This window comes from Corvus cornix, chromosome Z (genome assembly GCF_000738735.6).
Source record: "Corvus cornix cornix isolate S_Up_H32 chromosome Z, ASM73873v5, whole genome shotgun sequence".
NCBI classification, from domain to species: Eukaryota; Metazoa; Chordata; class Aves; order Passeriformes; family Corvidae; genus Corvus; species Corvus cornix.
The window spans coordinates 27,683,887-27,702,521 of NC_046357.1; the positions used below are offsets into that span (position 1 = coordinate 27,683,887).

The 18,635-nt window shown below is 43.9% G+C and overlaps 2 protein-coding genes across 4 annotated transcripts; one reads left to right on the forward strand and one right to left on the reverse strand.

Moving 5' to 3' along the window:
• Nucleotides 1–545: 545 nt before the first annotated feature.
• On the reverse strand, nt 546–10,650 carry APTX (aprataxin). Of its 3 annotated transcripts, none has more exons than XM_039566677.1 (8): nt 10,289–10,650; nt 9,445–9,581; nt 8,680–8,726; nt 6,707–7,018; nt 5,264–5,323; nt 2,145–2,371; nt 1,228–1,331; nt 546–925 (listed from the first exon to the last, which is right to left on the reverse strand). In XM_039566677.1, exons 2-8 carry the CDS (start codon nt 9,572–9,574, stop codon nt 771–773), a joined length of 1,035 nt encoding a protein of 344 aa, XP_039422611.1. In that variant the 5' UTR covers nt 9,575–9,581; nt 10,289–10,650; the 3' UTR covers nt 546–770. The 3 variants fall into 3 exon arrangements, with proteins under 3 accessions (XP_039422611.1, XP_010398410.2, XP_010398412.2); XM_010400108.4 differs by lacking the exon at nt 10,289–10,650 and adding an exon at nt 10,094–10,235; XM_010400110.4 differs by lacking the exons at nt 8,680–8,726; nt 10,289–10,650 and having other exon boundaries at nt 9,445–9,533.
• A 102-nt stretch (nt 10,651–10,752) lies between these two features.
• DNAJA1 (DnaJ heat shock protein family (Hsp40) member A1) lies at nt 10,753–18,471 on the forward strand. Its single transcript, XM_039567099.1, has 8 exons — nt 10,753–11,079; nt 11,187–11,364; nt 12,447–12,551; nt 12,652–12,879; nt 14,261–14,375; nt 16,314–16,429; nt 16,991–17,091; nt 17,863–18,471. Exons 1-8 carry the CDS (start codon nt 10,948–10,950, stop codon nt 18,076–18,078), a joined length of 1,191 nt encoding a protein of 396 aa, XP_039423033.1. The 5' UTR covers nt 10,753–10,947; the 3' UTR covers nt 18,079–18,471.
• Nucleotides 18,472–18,635: the final 164 nt, after the last annotated feature.

An 18,635-nucleotide genomic window follows, 5' to 3' on the forward strand; every position in this document is an offset into this window, starting at 1 on the left:
TGGTGTTTTAAATTAGGCCATGGCCAACCCTTCACCTTACTGTACTCCATTCTGGTGAAAGATGAATGGTTTAAGAAAAGATTTTGCACAGTGAGGCATAGGAGAACAATAAATACTTTGAAGACCCAGAAAAGTGGGAAATGGCAAGGTTTGGCAAAACAGTTTTGAAACAAGTGGAGAATGTGAACAGAAATCTTGAGTTAGATACTGGACCCTGCATTTGGCAACGTTCCATATGTTTTACTGAAATTAACTAAATCAGACAAAAAAGGATCCTTTAGATGAACTTGGTTCATTATAATGTGAAAACCACATCTCTAAAGCTTAGATTAGCACTTAGGAGGAACTTCAGTGGTAGGCAGAAAACATCAAGAGAAAGACTTCTAAATCATTGTTTGTTTCCTCTCAGTAGAAACCTACATCTGGCCTCAGTTCAGCTTCTGAATTAAAATAAATCCTTTCATCCAAACAAAGCACTTTGTCCAGACTTCAGTTCACTTACAGATTAGTGTGGCTGTAGCACAACAAAACTGCAAACAAAAAGCTTCAAGGTCAGAAGTCACTTTATTTATATTTTTAGTAGGGAGAAAGAAGAGGGCTTGTTTTTTTGTTGAAGCTATTATTAAATTAGTATGCTGCTGTTTCCATGCTACTTTTCCCCACATTACATTTGTCATTCCAGTTAACAAACATACATTTCCATTAACATTTGGTGGTCTTTGTGTTGGCTTGAAATCTGAAGACAGATTGAAAGATGCTTTTTTGCAAAATCATTTTGGCCAGTGTTTCCTAAGATGTTCCTTTAACTGTGGGATTGTGGACAGCTGTTGTTTACAACGATGGCATCTGAGGGGAAGTTTGAGAAGTTCAGAGGTATGGTCTTTCACCATCACTTTTCCCTTGCTTCTTACCATCTCTATCACATCTGGGAATAAAAATAAGAGACCATAAGTATCAGGACCACACAGTGTCATGAAGCACATGACACTGCAAATCTCTCTGCAGAGTTTCACATGCACAGTGTGTCATTGCTGCCTTCTAATTTAAACCAGCCAAAAAATTTGTTGCCTTTTATTGGGGGTGCTACTCCCCAATACCTTAAATTAAATAAAACCTTTCACTTACTGCAATAAAATGTATGACTTGCACATTTATTTGGAAGAAAAGCCCAAAGCCAGAACCTGCAAGCAGGATTATATGTTACGAAATACTTTTTCTAATCATTACCTTGAGAGTTTAAGAAGTAGTCTGTAGTAAAAGAGTTCCAGTGCTTTTTTGTTTTCAGGGCCGGAGAATCAAAATCCTGGCTGATTACATGCAAATGTAGCTGACTGAAAAAAAAAAAAGTAACGTAGATATGAGAGAAGAAGGTTAATGACCAAAGTTGGTTTGCAGATGTATCAGTTGCAAACATGATTCAGCAGAGTGCCAGCCTTGTGGGTCAGTCCTGACCCTGTGACAGAAGAAACAGTCTGTTCTGACTCTTGCCAAGCATTTCACTTACAAGCAGTCAGGGTCACTATTGTGCATATTCCATTGGCCCCTCACTACTATATTCCTGCTAGTTTCCAAAAAGGTGGAGACGGGAGTGTTAACAAACCAAAGGTTTATTAAAGGCTTAGTAATTAACCAAAGTTTTAGTATTTGCAGGGTAATTGAATGGGACTTACCAGTATCCAAAAGCTTCATTCAAGAACTGGTGAACAACTGACTGCAGCATCTAAGGCACTTGGACATTCTAAGGTCTGGACTTACACAAGACTCAAATCCTTGCTCAGTATCAGGTAGGACTCGACAGGTCTAGGAGTCAGTCTCTAATCCCACACTGGTGCTCTGGGAGGGGGATGCCCTAGGACTTGGTGTTGGCAGCACTGCCCCTTTTGCTGGGGCTGGACCACAGGCATTCCACAGTCCCAGACACCAGCCTCTGCTAGCAGAGCCCAACAGGCACTTCCCACCAGGCCCATGAAGTCCATTGGGATCTATACAGCAGTGTGGAGCAAAGGCCTCCACACTGACTGAGCTGTCTGTAGTGTTGAGGATTGCCTGTTCTTGAGCAATGCCAAATCCCCTCACAGATTTAGCCCCAAATCTGTGTAACTGGAAAAGCAGCACCTCCACCAGATGACTCCTCTAGATCTTACCTCATACTGGGGATAGCATGGTAGCCCAATCTGAACTCCAGGCTCTCTCTGGCAGGGCACTGCTCAATCATTTTTTGCCCAACTGCATGCATATGTTCCAGGAGTTCAAGGTGGTCCCTGGTGACTGACTTCAGGCTTGAAATGGGGTCCCATGGTAAGATAAGCCAGTGGAAACGTGCTTTGGGATATTTATCCTTGATGACTACAGTCTTTTCATCTTTGTAAACCTTGGAAAAAACCAAATAACTAAGTTACTTTCTGATTGAAAGTTAAACATATTATTCCTATAAGCACTATATTTAGTGGAGAGATGCTATCCAAGGAGAACTTTTGTTGGAACTAAGTTGCTCCGGGATAAGCACCTTCTTCCATAATATATATCAGGTAGCTATGGAGAAGTGTTCAAGCATCCTTTTTCATATACTTTATTAAAAAAGGAAAAAAGCTTTCTAATCTTACTTTGCAGTAAGTTAACCATAGCTATAGGTGGATATGAACTCTTGAAAATCACCTGGACCGAGATACTAGTGAGTTCTAGGGAGCTCTACTTCCATCAGGCTACATTCAAACTGCAGTCACAAACAAAAAACACTGTGCTCAATACAGAACATGTAGGAATGCACTGGGCTGCCACATCTGTCACAGATTTCTGGAGTGAAATACAAATCTCAGACGTGCTACCAGCAGTGTGCTGCAGACCTCTACCAACATTACAAAGACAAAAACATTCAAGTCTGAGCTATTCAATTCAGTGTGCTGCTTTGTAAGATCACTCACAAGCCGGAGAACAGATTCTTGTCTATCATGCCCTTCTTCCTGTTTTCATTTTGTCTTGCCTCCTGCAACAATTCAATGCAGCTGAGGAAGAGAAATGGTTGGGAAGTTTGTGGACAACAGTGGAGAGAACCCAGCAATAAAAAGCTGTCAGGTTGTGATGCAAAAACTGTGTATTGTGTCTCTGGTCTCTTAGCAGTGGATCTGCTGATGAGAGATGGATGATGTCTTTGTCACCTTTGCTAATTATTCTCGTATGTTTATATACAGATTGGTCGTTACAGGAAGGAAAATTAAAATTCTATAGGTACACAAATCACAGGACTGATTCTTTCAGTAGCAAGATATTTTATATACACGTTAGTGTCTGCTTCTGCAGCCGGCAGGAACAGGATCACTTTCAAGTCTTTTCAGAAGAAAGAAATACTGCCATTTAATAACTGATTAAAAAGCGAAGATAGGAGTTCTATTGTTTGTGTATTCAGATTGAAACTACAACTAATAAAGCTGACCTTCAGTCATAAACAGTTATTTGTGTCTAACATTAAAAGAACAGTTTTAAAACCTGCTTATATTTTGGGTCAAGAAAGCCTTGTTTTAGTAAATACTATATGGAATTCTGCTTCAGGGATGAAAATTAAGCTTCATGTTTCAAAAAGTAAGCAAGAATTTCCATAGTTTTACTATCCCCTATAGATAGACTCATTTGAAAGTACTGGCAATTCTAGGACAATGGGCAGTTACCCTACAAATCTACGCAGTTCAACACTTCACACTTATAAAAAAATCAATCAAGAAATTGGAGCCTTCTGTTCAGTTATCAGCTAACTGAGGAACTGGCTCACAGGTTGGGCACAAAGGGTTACAGTGAATGGGGTGACATCAGACTGGTGACCTGTCACTGGTGGGGTTCCACAGGGCTCCATCCTCAGCCCTGTGCTCTTCAACATCTTCATAAATGACCTGGACGCAGAACTGGAATGAGTAGAAAACAAGTTTGCCAATGACACTAAACTGGGAGAAACTGTCAACTCCCTTGAAGGCAGGGAGGCCCTGCAGAGAGACCTGGACAAATTAGAGGGCTGGGCAGAAGTCTAACAAAGGCAAGTGCTGGATTCTGCATGTGGATGGGGCAGCCCTGGACATACACACTGGGGAATGAGAGGCTGGAGAGCAGCTCCATGGAAAGGGACCTGGGGGTCCTGGTCAGTGGCAAGTTGAACATGAGCCAGCAGTGCCCTGGCAGCCAGGAGGGCCACCCGTGTCCTGGGGTGCACAGGATTGCCAGGAGGGTAAGGGAGGGGATTGTCCTGCTCTGCACTGGGGTGGCCTCACCTCGAGTGCTGGGGGCAGTTCTGGGTGCCACAATATAAAAAAGACATTGAGCTCTTAGAGAGTGTCCAGAGGAGGGCAATGAAGACGGTGAAGGGCCTTGAGGGGAAGCCATATGAGGAGTGGCTGAGGTCACTTGGTCTGTTCAGCCTGGATGAGGCTGAGGAGAGACTTCACAGCAGTTACAACTTCCTTGTGAGGAGGAGGAGCAGACACTGACATCTAGACTCTTGTGACCAGTTAGAGGACCCAAGGGAATGGCCTGAAGTTGTATCAGGGGAGGTTTAGGTTGGATATCAAGAGAAGGTTTTTCACCCAGAGGGTGTTTGGGCACTGGAGAGGCTCCCCAGGGAAGTGGTCACAGCACCACGTCTGACAGAGTCCAAGAAGCACTTGGACAATGCTCTCAGGTACATGGTGGGATTTTTGGGGATGTCCTGTGCAGGGCTAAGAGTTGGATTCAATGATCCTGATGGATGTCTTCCAACTCAACATATTCTGTGATTCTAAATTATTTTCAGCCTGACAGTGATCATCACCTGAAGGGGCCCAGTGAGACCAGGGGTGAGGTCCTGTCAACAAAGGTGTGAAAGTTAAGACTTTGCTGGGAACCAGGAAACTGCACTAAGAAACAAGGCAATGCTGACTGCTGGAAAATGGGAATCTCTGTGACTTGCTCAGCTTCAAATAACAACCCTGTTTTAGCTGGTTTCCCTGAGGAAACAAAGCAACTGCATGGCTCGCCTGCTCTCCATCAACTGTTTTGAAATCTGTTGGCCAAATCTCACAGTACAGAGGGCTCAAAGTACTTAAGACAATGACACTCTGCAAAATCAGTACAGTAGAAACTCCCAAGTTAATGTTACTACAGAGAGATGCAAGTACATTTCAGCCCTTATGCAGGACTCCACTGATTAACCAGATTGTTAAAGCAAATTGCAGAAGGAAGAAAGAAAGCTCATTTAGCTTTGCTAGACAGGATCTGCTGTAACGTACAAGTATACAGCTCTCACCTGCATTTTTGGATCTTGCATGGAACTCTTTAGACCCTGACTCCAGTGTCCTAAATGTTCCTATAGCACAGAACGGGAAAAATAAATTATAAGACAATTAAGCATCCAATTATGTATTTTAAAGGATTCAGTTAAGAACATTCATTAGTATACAGAAGTATAATAACAGCTGAATGACAGCTGAATTATTTCCCTTCTGTAAAATGCCAACACACCAGCTACTTTTGAAAACTTTTAACAAGATACTATGAAGATGAAAAGTTCAATATTCCAAATGTTCAAAATTTAACAACAGGGAGCTATAAATGTGTTTAAATTTAGTAATTTGCCTGCACATGTCATGGCATAAGGCCCTCTGCTTCAGGGATCGCAAGGGCCAAAGAAAGAACAAAAGTCTCCATTAACTGTCCTATCCCATACTGCTCTGCACAGCACAAAGTAGTTGTGCTATGTGGCCTTATCCTTAGACGTACTGATTTTTTTATATTGTGCAGTGGCTTGTAGAGAAAACAAGAAAGGTACAGGAGGATCAAACCAATACAAGCTGTTTCTTAACTTGGTTACTGAACACCTCATAGAAGGTGTGCCTTGAGTGCACCTTTTTCAAAACAGATTTTTAGCTGTTCAGATCAGCAATGATATTAATCATATACTTATAGAGGAAGATATTCAAGCTATTTAAGTTGAACGTAAGTATAAGCTGGCAGGGAAACAATGTGAGTCGTTGTCTCCCTGCTCATTCCACCACAAGTCTGGCCCTAATATAACTAGGCCAAGTCCACAAATGAAATAAGTGGTTAACTCAAGGCAACCTGAGACTAGAATTTTGTCTTGAGGGGTTTCATTTCTGTGCCTTCTCCTCCAGCACTGCACTTGTTCCAAATGCATTAAGGTCTTTTATTTTGTCCATGTCCAGGGCTAAAAACTCCCTTTCAAAGATTTTGGGCAGTAGCATTCACTAATGTAAACATGGTTCTGCCACATGGAATGAACAAAGCAGGAGGAGAAAAAAGCCCCATGCAATTACAAACAAATAAAAGAAAGGCTCAAGTTGTTCCATTCTCTGTGCGCTTGCTTTTAGATAACCATTCAAGAGCCAGGACAGCATCTTTGGGTAACTCCAGCTAAATGGAGCTCATGTAGACTGTCCTTTTACCAGAAACTGCAGCAGAAACCAGAGATTAAATCCTCATCTGCTACAGGGAAGCTCCCTCACACACACCTGACCCTCAGATCAGGTTAGAATGGGTCCCAAGTAACTTTCCCAGGGTCTGGGTAATGTGAGGAGTACGTAACACCTCTCATGCTCTGTATACTTTGAGGATGTGGGTTCACATGAGATGCCTCCCACCAGGAGAATCCACAAACGTAAAAGACCATGTCTCCTCATGGAGAAGACAAGCCCAGGAGAAACAGCACAAGTATTAATACCAACACACTTGCCTGCTTGCTCGAAGTTCCTTCATGTGTAGATACACTGGTATTGCTTAGCTTGGGATTCGTAGAACTGCCTTGTGTATCCACCACCTCCAATTTCATTGTTTTTCTAGGCACAAGCTCTGTATCATCATTCTCACAGGAGTCCTCATGTGGCGTCTTGTCTGCTTGTGGAACAGTTTTCCCAGACTCTTCAGCAAATTGCACCGTGTAGGGGTAAAGATTATTCACAATATGCAGAACTTGGCCTGGTTTCATTTTCACCACTTCATCCTTGCCAATATTCACAAGATCAACACTAGTTGGGTTGACCCCCATCTTTGGTAGACAGAAAAAGGAAAAATAGTAGAAAATTATGTTGTAAGTGGAATCACCAACTTCTGCTCCGTCCTCCTGGAATACCACTATCCTGGAAAGCAAATGCATTTTGTATTCACTGCCCACATCAACCGGCTTTAGTGGGCCAGGCAGTCCAGACCTGTGGACACCTCCTTGTGTCCCAGTCTTGCGAGCACAGCTGTCAGCACACAACCTCATGGCGTGGTGTCACAGCTAGCCGGGGTCTGCAGCAGCTACAGAATTACAGCATGACATGTGCTGCACTTCCCTCACAAATTAGCAACCTATTACACAACTAGTAACAGTAGCAACTATTTCTGAGGAGTAACAGTAGTTTTAGTGAATTATTTTAGTGCAGTAGCACTGCGGTGTAGGCAACATACAGTGATTGCTTGATAGATGGAATTTTCCTCATCATGTGGGTGACCCTAGGAAAATTAGGAGTCTTCAGCAAAATGCTTTTTGTTAATGTTTATGCATAAAACAGGCTTTAGGAAACCGGCTCTCTTCTGTGACTGATGAACTCTGTCAAGAGAGTGTTTAATTAGCTTTGTCACTACAATACCTGCACGCTTCACAAGATGATACTATACCTCTCACTTGGTATTCACTGCAATGAAGCACATGCCTGATTCCAGCCAGGATCTCTTTCATCCATAGTTCTGCAGTTTCACTCAGGTCAAGGATGCTTCCCATCAGTGAATAATACAGTACCAAACAACTGATCACTGGAACCTTGTGCCACACACCTCTCACCTGGGAAGCAACTCTTCAACAGGCAGAGACAACACTCTAGCACCCACCACCAGAAAGTATTCCCAGTTTTGAGATTCCAGTAACATAATACTCAAATCATGACTAGTGTTGATTTCTGTGAAAAACTCTCTGAGAGATCTCTGCAGGATTCATCAGATACTAGTGGGGTGCCTGTGCTTAGTGAGCTCTAGAGGCATTTTGAGAGATGGCGTTACCCCTTGGTAGGCAGAACATGGTGTTGTGTTGTCCACACAGGGTGATGCTGTGGGCACACACACACAAACACCAGCACCAGAGATTTTCCCCTTCATATTATCTCAGAGATACTGGGCCTCATAAGTGTCAGGAAGAAGGCCTGCCTCCATGCAGCTGGTAGCACAACATGCCTGCAGTGCTGTCTCACATCCCATCCCTTCCCAGATAACCACATCTTTGGCTCTATCAGCCAACCAAACAAAAACCTTCTACAACTGTGTAGTCCCATTAACACAACGACTTCAACCTTAAACAAAGAGCTGCCTTGTCTTACGAAGTTTAAGGCTCAGGAGGAAGATAAGCAAGTTTAGTGGAAGAAGTCCAAAATCTTCCAAATACAGCACCTTAAAGAACTGACTGAGGATTCACAAGCACATTCTCTGATGCTGCAAGTCTGGCTTAGACTGGAGCGTATCTGGAAGGAATAGTGCAGTCTTTCACTGAGGTGCACATTTAAGAAAAAAAAGTTCACTTCTGAAGGCCACTAGTTGTAGTCTCCCTTGGTGATAAGAAAGCTTCAGGTCCTTCAGACCCAGTGATCAGAATCATCACTTGGAGCATTTTCGGAGTTAAGTACAACTGTCTCAGTAAGTATCAAAAATACTGTACATCCATACATGAAAACCTACCTGCTTAACTGTGACATACCCCTTGTTACAGTCTGCTTTTAACTGAACTGCAAAAGAAACAACAAAGTGTCACAACACAGTATAAATAAAAAGAACTCTGCTGAACCACCCAGTGCAGAAAACACTCCTCTTTCTGAGGATCTGCTTCCTTCTGAGGCTGATCTTTGTGAATGTATGCCAAGAATATTTCTGCCTCGTCTCTTCTTTTCAGGACAACAGGCAAAACAGAGCCAATCCATACACTGAGCCAAGGGTGGAATTAATTCAGAATAAAGGTGGATTCTGTTGATGTCTTCTACACATTCTTGATATTCTTACCAGCCCTCTGTGACAATAAGGCATAGAGCAAGACTGTGTTCAGAGGCAGAGAAGGTAAGGCAGGGAAAGTGTGCAGGATGATATAGATGACAGGTATTTTCATATATTCTCCAAGACCATGTTATTTTATGTATAAAATAACAAGTCATGCGAAAAGTCAGTTGGTGGAATACTAGGGAGAAGAACTGCTGCTCATGAAGCATGGGTGCAGGCAGCGAAACACAACTGTGGGCCTGGGAACTCACACTAAGGTTCATTGCTTTAGTTTACAGAGGCGGACATCCTGTCATTGGATGTCTCTGATTTTTTAGGTCCCAGAGATCTCCGCAAGTGCTTATTAAAAAGGTTTGATTACTTCAAGAACCAGGCAACACTGCAGACCACACAGAGGAACGAGGCAAGCTCAGCTGCTGCTGCATGCAGAAATTTTGAGCTAAACCACTTTACCTTGCTGCCGTGAACACTTCTTATCTGTTATCCCAGTCTCTGGGCCACGCCCAATTACCACGGCTTCCAAGTGTGGCAGTTTCACTCGCTGAGTCCATTTCTCTTTCCCCACGAGCCAGCACACACGCATCACTGTGCTATAGAGCAAAATAAACAGTGTGTTACCAACACACCACTTCCCAATGGGCCACCTTCCTGTGGAACAGGGTCCATGAATTCTGCTGCCAGCCCATCCATTAGCTGAACCAATTCTGCTAACTGGGTTCATGTTTCTGAAATTCAAGGCAAAGCATGTCACTAGCACTTGCATAATCTAAGAGCAGGTTGCTGTTGGAAGGGTAATCCTGTTTTGCTTCCTATATTACCATACATTCTCATATCCATGAACTCTACATAGGAAAAATCAGTTGGATTGATAGTTCCATCTGACAGAAGAGCCTACCCAGAAAAAAACGTGATTTGTTTCCCATTGAATCAAGAGTTCATCTGAGAGATTAACTTAACCACCAAAACATGAGAGAGCAGCAGAAGACATGAGAGGACGAGAGGGTCGAGATAGCTTCATCCAGCAACAGCACACGGACCATGCTATGAAACCCTCAAGTTTACACTAATTTGACCCTGGACAGCAAAGATCTCTCACCCTCACCCTGCCCAGTGCTCGGCGCTGCTCCTCCCAGCTCTGTGGTGGTGAGCTCATCTCGGCGGAAGGCAAGGCTCCGTCCGCAGTGTAACACCGGCAGTGCCACACACCCCGCATCCCTACGGCACACCGTCCCCGCGGGCCCCATCCCCGTGGGTCTCGTTCCCGTGGCAACGCCGGGACGTACCCCCTCTCCCTTACCGCGCGCGAGACGTTCGCGCCGCCGCCTCCGGCAGCCAATCAGCTGCTGCAGGGCGTCTCCCACGTGACCAGGCAGCGACTCCCGCCGCGGCGCGCGGCTCGGCGCAGGCGCACTGGGCCCGCACACCCGGGGGTGGGCGCTGTGGCCTGGCACAGGCGCAGTGAGGTGGAGCGGGCGGGACCGCCGGCCGGCTTCTGCGGCGGCGGGGCCAGGCTCGCGTAGAGTGCGGGGGGGAGAGGCACGGAGCGGTGCCGGGAAGGCGGCGGCCGGGCTGACGCTCTCTGCCCGGTGCAGCTCGGTGCCTCCGAAGGCGGGAGCCGCCCGGCGCGCAGGCGCGACGCGAGGCCCACGCTGGGCGGGGAGGGAGCCACCGCCCGCGCGGGGCGGGGCGGGGCGGGGCGGGGCCCGCGCTCAATGCGGGAGGCAGGGGCGGGCGCTGATTGGCCAGACCCCTTCCCGTCGGGAACAACCATTGGTGAGCCGCTGGCCCGGGCCCGGCGCGCGGCGGGGCAGGACTTCCGGGGTGGGGCCGGCTGTAAGGCGGACGGGCTGCGGGACCGGCCCGAACTTTCCAGAAGAGTCGGGATCGGAGCAGCGGTGAGCGGGATCTGCGCCCGCCGCCCCGGGGCCTCCTGCCGCTGCCGCCACCGCCACCGCCATGGTGAAGGAGACCACCTACTACGACGTGCTGGGCGTGAAGCCCAGCGCGTCCGCCGAGGAGCTTAAGAAGGCCTACCGCAAGCTCGCGCTTAAGTACCACCCGGACAAGAACCCCAATGAGGGCGAAAAGGTTGGTGGGACGGGCCGGGGCGGTGGGGCCGGGCGGGAGGAGGCCAGGTGGGGGTCCCGCCGGGAGTGTTGCAGATGCCTGAGTGCCGGTGACTGTCCTTTCTGCAGTTCAAACAAATCTCCCAAGCTTACGAAGTGCTGTCGGACCCGAAAAAGAGGGAGCTGTATGACAAAGGAGGCGAGCAGGCTATCAAGGAGGGCGGCTCTGGTGGCGGCTTCGGGTCACCCATGGACATATTCGATATGTTCTTCGGCGGCGGAGGAAGGATGCAGAGGGAGAGGCGAGGTAACGTGTCGGCGGGCGTAGACGGGATCAGATTCTCTGAGGAGAATGCCGTAGGTGTAAGAATTTAAAAAGAGTTAAAGTGAAGTTACAGGTTTAATCTCAAAACTGGAGAACACTGTTGTCCTTTAACGCTTGAAACTACAAGGGAGGCGTTTGGTTTGTACAGTGGTAGTTTGGTCTCCTGTGCATTGTCCCCTGTTAATCGCTAACCAGATGTTGTGTTTGGAGAACCTTTATCTGAGTGTAAGCCCGGCTAGTAAACAGAGTAGGAAATGGAAAGGTAACCTAGCTTAAAATGACCTGTTAGCTAAGCTACCGTGACTGTAGCGTCTATAAGCAACTATATAAACAAGAGATCAAGATCCGGTTCAGTCTGGGAAACCTTTCTATGTTCCCACACCATGCAGTAGAATTTAGTTGAAGCTGCAGTAAAACGCTACTCAGAAGTTAAGCTCAAGTTTAATCACACTGGGAAAAACTTTAAAATTGTTAAGACCAGTGCTGACCCCATCACCTGCAGATCTGGTGCAAAAGGGAAGAAAAAATGTTTTGTATCAAATTGTTATGAGTGTTGTGTCAAAGTACTCCTAACAACCCAGAGCTCAGCATCCTTTGCAAAACTAAGCCTACAGAAGCTAAAGTACTTAGTACTTTCTGAGTGTAAAAATGTAATTGCTCATTTCTGGTTCCAGAAAGTCAACTGGTGAGAGGAAGAAAGTGCTGGAGTGGAGATTCCAGACAGAGTCCCTTCACTTGTTTGTTGGAGACTTGTTCGGTGACTTTGTTAAAACTGGAGTCCTGCGTTATAGAACTTAAATGTCTGAGGTTCTCTGTGTTCTGTTGCTTGTACTGTTTGTACTTTCACAGAAGGTCTTTCCTGACTTTAACAGAGTCAAAGCCATGGCACTTGTTACCTGCTATGACAGCAGCTGGGAGGGGGCTTTTGACAAATACCAGCAAAACAAGACAAAGTTCTATTGAAACAAGATGTTAAAGCCCACAGGCTTGGTTTATCATGACTTGACAGGGAGATGTGCAGACCAAGCTTCCAAACTTGACTAAATATCTGCGTTCTTTTACAGGTAAAAACGTGGTCCACCAGTTGTCAGTAAGTTTAGAAGATATGTACAATGGTGCAGTGAGGAAACTTGCACTGCAGAAAAATGTTATCTGTGACAAATGTGAAGGTAATTTTGAAACTGAAACTAAACAAAAGATTTTTTTACACGTTTTGGGATTTTTTTTCCTGGTAGCACATAATCACCCATCTCCAATTTTCATTCTCAGGTCGTGGTGGTAAGAAAGGTGCAGTAGAGTGCTGCCCTAATTGCAGGGGAACAGGCATGCAGATCAGAATTCACCAGATCGGGCCAGGAATGGTGCAACAAATCCAGTCTGTGTGTATGGAGTGTCAGGGGCATGGGGAGCGTATCAGCCCCAAGGACCGGTGTAAGAGCTGCAATGGCAGAAAAATTGTTAGAGAGAAGAAGATCTTAGAAGTTCACATTGACAAAGGTGAGGTGTCTTACTGAGGTGAAATATTGAACTTGGATGTAGTGACTGACTTTGCAGCACTAAAACAGAAGCTTTAGCAAATACGTGGTGTTGATTTGGTGAGTAACGCTGCTGAATACACATACAGTAAAACTGTCTGTTGCTGCCTTATAAAAAGTTTACTTGTTTCTAGGGAAGGTTGACTACCTCTATGTTCACTTCTAAACCTGGCACATAACTAAGAATGAATTCTGAAACCTGCATTATTATAAGCAGTGAATTATTTTTCAGGTCACTCTCAGCCCAGTTTGTGATCAGGTAGTCTAATCAGTTTTCACTGCCTGCAGCAAAACCTTGCAGACTCCGATCACTTCTGCTGTGTTTCAGTGTGAGCGGGAACCAGGTCTGCTATAAGATAGGGTGCAGAGACAGTGCTAAGCCTCTCGTGCTTAGAACTCACTCTGTTGGCTACACAACCCTGACAGTGCTACTCAGCGCAGGTATAACCTCCTTGCCTGGCAAAATGCAAGTTGATACGCAAACCCTCTATGGGATGCGTGAACATGATGGTTTTGAATGACAGATGCATCTCTCTTGAGAGGGCTGCCCAAAAGCTGGTGGGAGAAGTCTCTGGGGTAGTGCAGCTTGTAAGACAGAGCAAGCTGACAATATATGGTTTTTACAGACTTGCTCATGATTATCACCTGCAACTGTTACACGTGTAAGGAGAGCTTATGCAAGGCCTGAATTTGTAGGGGAAATCCTACAGTAATAGTAAATACGAGGACTAGTAGGGATGTGTTACTGACATTTTGAAGAGGGAAGTCAGACCAGAAGAATGTTTTTCTAGAAGGAAGGAAAAAGAGACTGATCTAGCATAAGAAAGCTAGTATTTTCGGTAGATAGACTTTTTGTGTGGATGAAATTAGTTTCTTACAGGAGGTTTTCAGTCCATGGGGAATGCTTCTTGGACTTGTCAGGCACTAAGATCATAAGGAGATGTGCCATATATTTATAAAACTGAAGAAGCTGAGGTCAATTTCTCTTGAAATACAGTTTATACACAGTATTTCTGCTTTCTTTTTTGTACTTGTATGTATAATGAAAACTGTTTTGACGGTATTTCCCTTCAGGACTTTATGTTGGTGGGTCTTTTTGGCAGTACAGTTAAACTTGATGGTCTTGAGACATAACACTGAATTCAGGTTAGCACCACTAAGATCTGTTGAACAAGTGAGCGGATTGAAAAAAAAATTAAAAACAAATGCTTCAAGGGAAGATTATGATGTTCTTGCTTAAAGATACAGTGATATCTTGATACCAGCTCATGCCTATAGAAGTGTTTCTTGTTGGTGCTTTTATCTTAAAAATAAGAAAAATGTTTATTTGTTTTCTGCACTAGGAATGAAGGATGGTCAGAAAATAACATTCCATGGTGAAGGGGATCAAGAGCCAGGTCTGGAGCCAGGGGATATTATTATTGTTTTGGATCAAAATGACCACTCTGTATTTAAAAGGTAAAGACTTCTGAATCCTCTTACATTATCTCCTGTGATGTTTTTTTCACGTGCTTCCCTGGTTACCACTCATCTTGTACATAGTGGAGTGTCAGGAGATAGGACTGTCACTCAGCCATGAGTTTGGGTGGTCAGAGAAGCACTGAGGTGGGGGAATTCTGATGCAACTAGTCTGGCCACTTGTGTTCTAATAGCATGGGGTAATCTCCTGTGAGCTTTGGCAGCAGGAGGGGATAGAAGGCAAACAAAAGTAGTTACAGTTAAGAGTTTACAAATCTTTAATTTTAAGAACTCATTGAAATACTGAGGTTTTGTTTAGTAGTTTTGAATATTTGTGACTGTTTCCTTGCTCTCAATTACTTAGCTCAGAAAATTGCCGCTTAGTGTAGGCAGCTGTTGTCCACTTGGCCTCAAGGCACAGAAAACTTGGAGTGTGTGCACATGTGTTCATGGATCTTACTTAGGACAAATTTACGCAGTATAGCATGCACCCTTCTGATCAAACGTGGTTTCCCTCACTTCATTTCCTGCCTGAGTGCTATGGGGCAGGATAATTGGTCCTGTCTGGTTTTTGTTGTGAAAGCAAACGTGACTCAAGTAATACTGACCACATCTCAACTATTTCATGTTCCCAGGCAATACTGCTGGGTGTTGCACACCTCCCTGTTTCATGTTACTGTTTGTGGACTTAGTCTGTCCACTACATTTTGGTCCCATTAAAACCACCGCTGATGGTCTTGCAGAAATGTGTTGCATTTGGTGTCTCACTGCCACTGTTCAGAGTGGTTACAAGGGAATCGGTAGATGTAGAGAAAGCACTTAGTTGTTTCAGCACCAACCACTGACCTTGTGCTTGTAAATAGGAATGGCGAGCCAAAGGTTCTCGGGAAACCTGCAGCTGGTCTGCCTGACTGTCGTGTATGGTGCTGAGCACTTTAAGCTGGTGTCAGAATTCTGGGCCAAGGAACACTGAGCTTACAGGTTAAGAATCAGTTCTGTTTGCTTTGTATGAGCTTACTCAGCTGATTTTTCTTGACTTCCAGTGAAACCAGACACTGAATCAGATAGGCAAACTGTTCTCATGGTTTCCTGGGACTTGAAGTCACAATTCTGTTCAATTATTTTTGTCTATCTTTCGCCTACTGCCTTCAGTTCTGGTGTCCTCCAATAACCCTTGATATTACTGATCTTGTGGGGTTATTCTGAGGTCATGCTCTTGCACAAGTGGGATGTTCCTCCTCTCCTGTCAGAGTCTAAAATTATCTTTTCTTTCAAGTCTCCTGCCAGAGACCTTTTAAAAACAGGGTGAGTGCTCTACATTCCTTGAATAAGATGGATTTTGTAGCTTTTGAACATGTAGACAATCACTAGCATTGCCATACTGAAGTCAGAATACAGTTAAAGCAATTAATACTATCTATTCCAGATACTTCTTGGTACTTTCTAAAAGGTACTTGTATCATTACCCGGAGTGGCCATTACCTGTTCAAACTTCCCCTGTAATAAATCTTTGGAGCCTTACAGATTAGCAGTAGTGCAAGGTGGTGCAATTAAGAAGGTATTTATCTACACAAAGAAAGGAATTAATTGTCCCTGTTTCAGTATTTATGAGGCTGAGAGATTTTTTTTTTTTTTTTTAATTGGGAAGGAGCAGTGAAGTGAAACTGGATGCAAGTAGGCCTTGCTGTACTTACTTCTTTTCAATAAACACTTCTAACACTTCAGATAGCTTGACATGATCATAATGGCTCTCAGGGTTGGTGTCATTGTGGTAATTGCTTGAGGAGCTACATTAATATTTGGTATTCTTTATTTAATTGCCTGGGCTTCAGTTGTAATTACAACTTACTGTCATTTCCAAGTTAAATACTGACATTGGGTATGATCCTTGTACTGTTTCTCTCTCACTGTGACTGTTGTTGATTGGTTCTGCCTTAGACGAGATGAAGATCTGTTTCTGTGTATGGATATTCAACTGGTTGAAGCACTGTGTGGCTTTCAAAAGCCTATCACAACGCTGGATAACAGAACTATTATTATTACCTCCCATCCTGGTAAGAGTTGGTTTACTTTCTGTTGTAAGTTCTAGCATATAGTAATTTAAGCTGGAAATTTAAAGGAACAGAAACATCCCATCTTGATGTAAAAGGGGTGTGTGTCAAGTTCTTTGCCCTAGTCTTTGCAGTACAAGTCTTAAAATAATAAAGGATTTTTGCATAGCAGTCAGCAGTAACTTTCTCTTTGCGTGACATAGTAACAGACCTTACCTCATGGACATACTTGCATCCTGAGGATATCTCATGAGAATTGAAGGCCGTGGGTCTCTGAAAACCACTTTTTCAGCCTTGGAAGCGATGGAGCACTTAATAAATTTGTAAGTATGCTTCCTTTGGGAAGCATAACAAGGTTACAGGAATGTAATGTAGACATCAGTCTGCTTTCCTACTCAGACGTTACCAGGCAGTAAGTTCCTATCAGACTACTACATGTTGGTGTTGCTGCCTAAACACAACGTAGAAAGCTACGTAAATATTGAAGGAGATTGTAACTAAAGCTGCTTCTGTTGTCTGCATGGATCCCTTCCTTTTCTGGTAATTTTTGTTTTGGCTTTTTAGGCCAGGTTGTTGAGCATTGGGCTATTAAGTGTGTATTGAATGAAGGTATGCCAATTTATCGCAGACCATATGAAAAAGGCCGTCTGATCATAGAATTCAGGGTAAGTGAATCAACTCAATTCCACAGCATTTCAGGACTGAACATCCATCCAAAATTTTACCAATAAACACTACCTCAGTCAAGAAGAGATTTGGTATTTGTTCTTTACAATGGTGAGAACATGCAATCCATCAAACAGAATTACAGTTCAGAACAAAGAGAAAACTTCCGGAACACTATGTGCTCAAAGTACATTAGGTACCAGAGGAGTTTCTTTAGCAACCTTGTGAATTTCCATTTGCTTGACATATTCTTTAGTTTCTATTGTCCTGTAGGAAGGATGGATGAGTAACTGACTTCTGTGCTGGAGCAGAAGAGTAGGCTGGAAACTGCTGATTTTCTTCCCTGGGGAGAAGCTAATGCTGGGAGTTATAGCAGTGGGCCCCATCTGCTATGGCTTAGAAGATATTGAACCACATCTCTAATGCTGACATTTTGTTTATATATATAAAAATACATAGTTGTATATGCCATTATAAATATGTAATTGTATGTGCTATTATATTACATATATACTTTGCTTTTGTGGGTGATTCCAGAGGGCAGCCTGAGGCAGAAGAAAGGTGTTGATCGAGTTGCCAGAGTTAGAAGCTAACTTTGTGCAGGCATTAAAAAACATCTTAGTAATGTTGATAATTTTTTTAAGCTCTAAATTAAAGTCACCTATGATGAAAAAGCCGACTTGGGCAGATATTTAACCTGAAGGACTATTTAACCCAATAAAAGACCAGTTCTGATAGACTTGAGTAACGTTAGTTCTTGATGATTTCAGGTTATCTTCCCAGAGAGTGGCTTCCTCTCCTCAGATAAGCTGTCCTTACTCGAAAAACTGCTACCTGCAAGGCAGGAGATAGAAGAAACTGAGGAAATGGAACAGGTGGAATTAGTAGACTTTGATCCATCTCAAAAGCAAAAACACCACTATAACGGAGAAGTGTATGAAGATGACCATCAGCCTAGAGGTGGCGTTCAGTGCCAGACATCATAAATGGGCCAGTGAATAACTTGTGATGCTTGTTTTGTATGCAGTAGTGGATGAGTGAAGGACTACAAGCAGTTTGCCCTCACCTCCTGCTATTTGTTGTTCTATCCAGCCATAGTTATTTCTAAAAGCATAAAGAAATAAACTAAGTAATTAAACTGACTTTGCAATTTGTATAAAGATCAAGGATGCAAGCTCATATGAAGTTGACTGCACTTCACCCCTGCCTCTTGGTCCAGAAAACTCCCTTACCTGCTTGTCTTTTATTCCAAACCTTGTAATTCCTGTATGTGTGCAATTGCCCAGGCTTAAACTAAGATTCTGTGGTGTGCTTTTTAGGAATTCTAGATCTTATACTCTGTGAATAAAGTATGCACAAGTACTTATAATCCATGGTAAGATGTAGTTAAGTTTTGTACCAATTAGGATAACAGTATTTGGGCTTGTACTGGTGTTTGTTAAGTACAAACCGGCTCTAATGCAACCACATGGTACATGAGGCTGACACAGATGTGGTAAATCTTCACAGGCCCGTTAAATCATGCCATCCCCAAGCTCTCCAA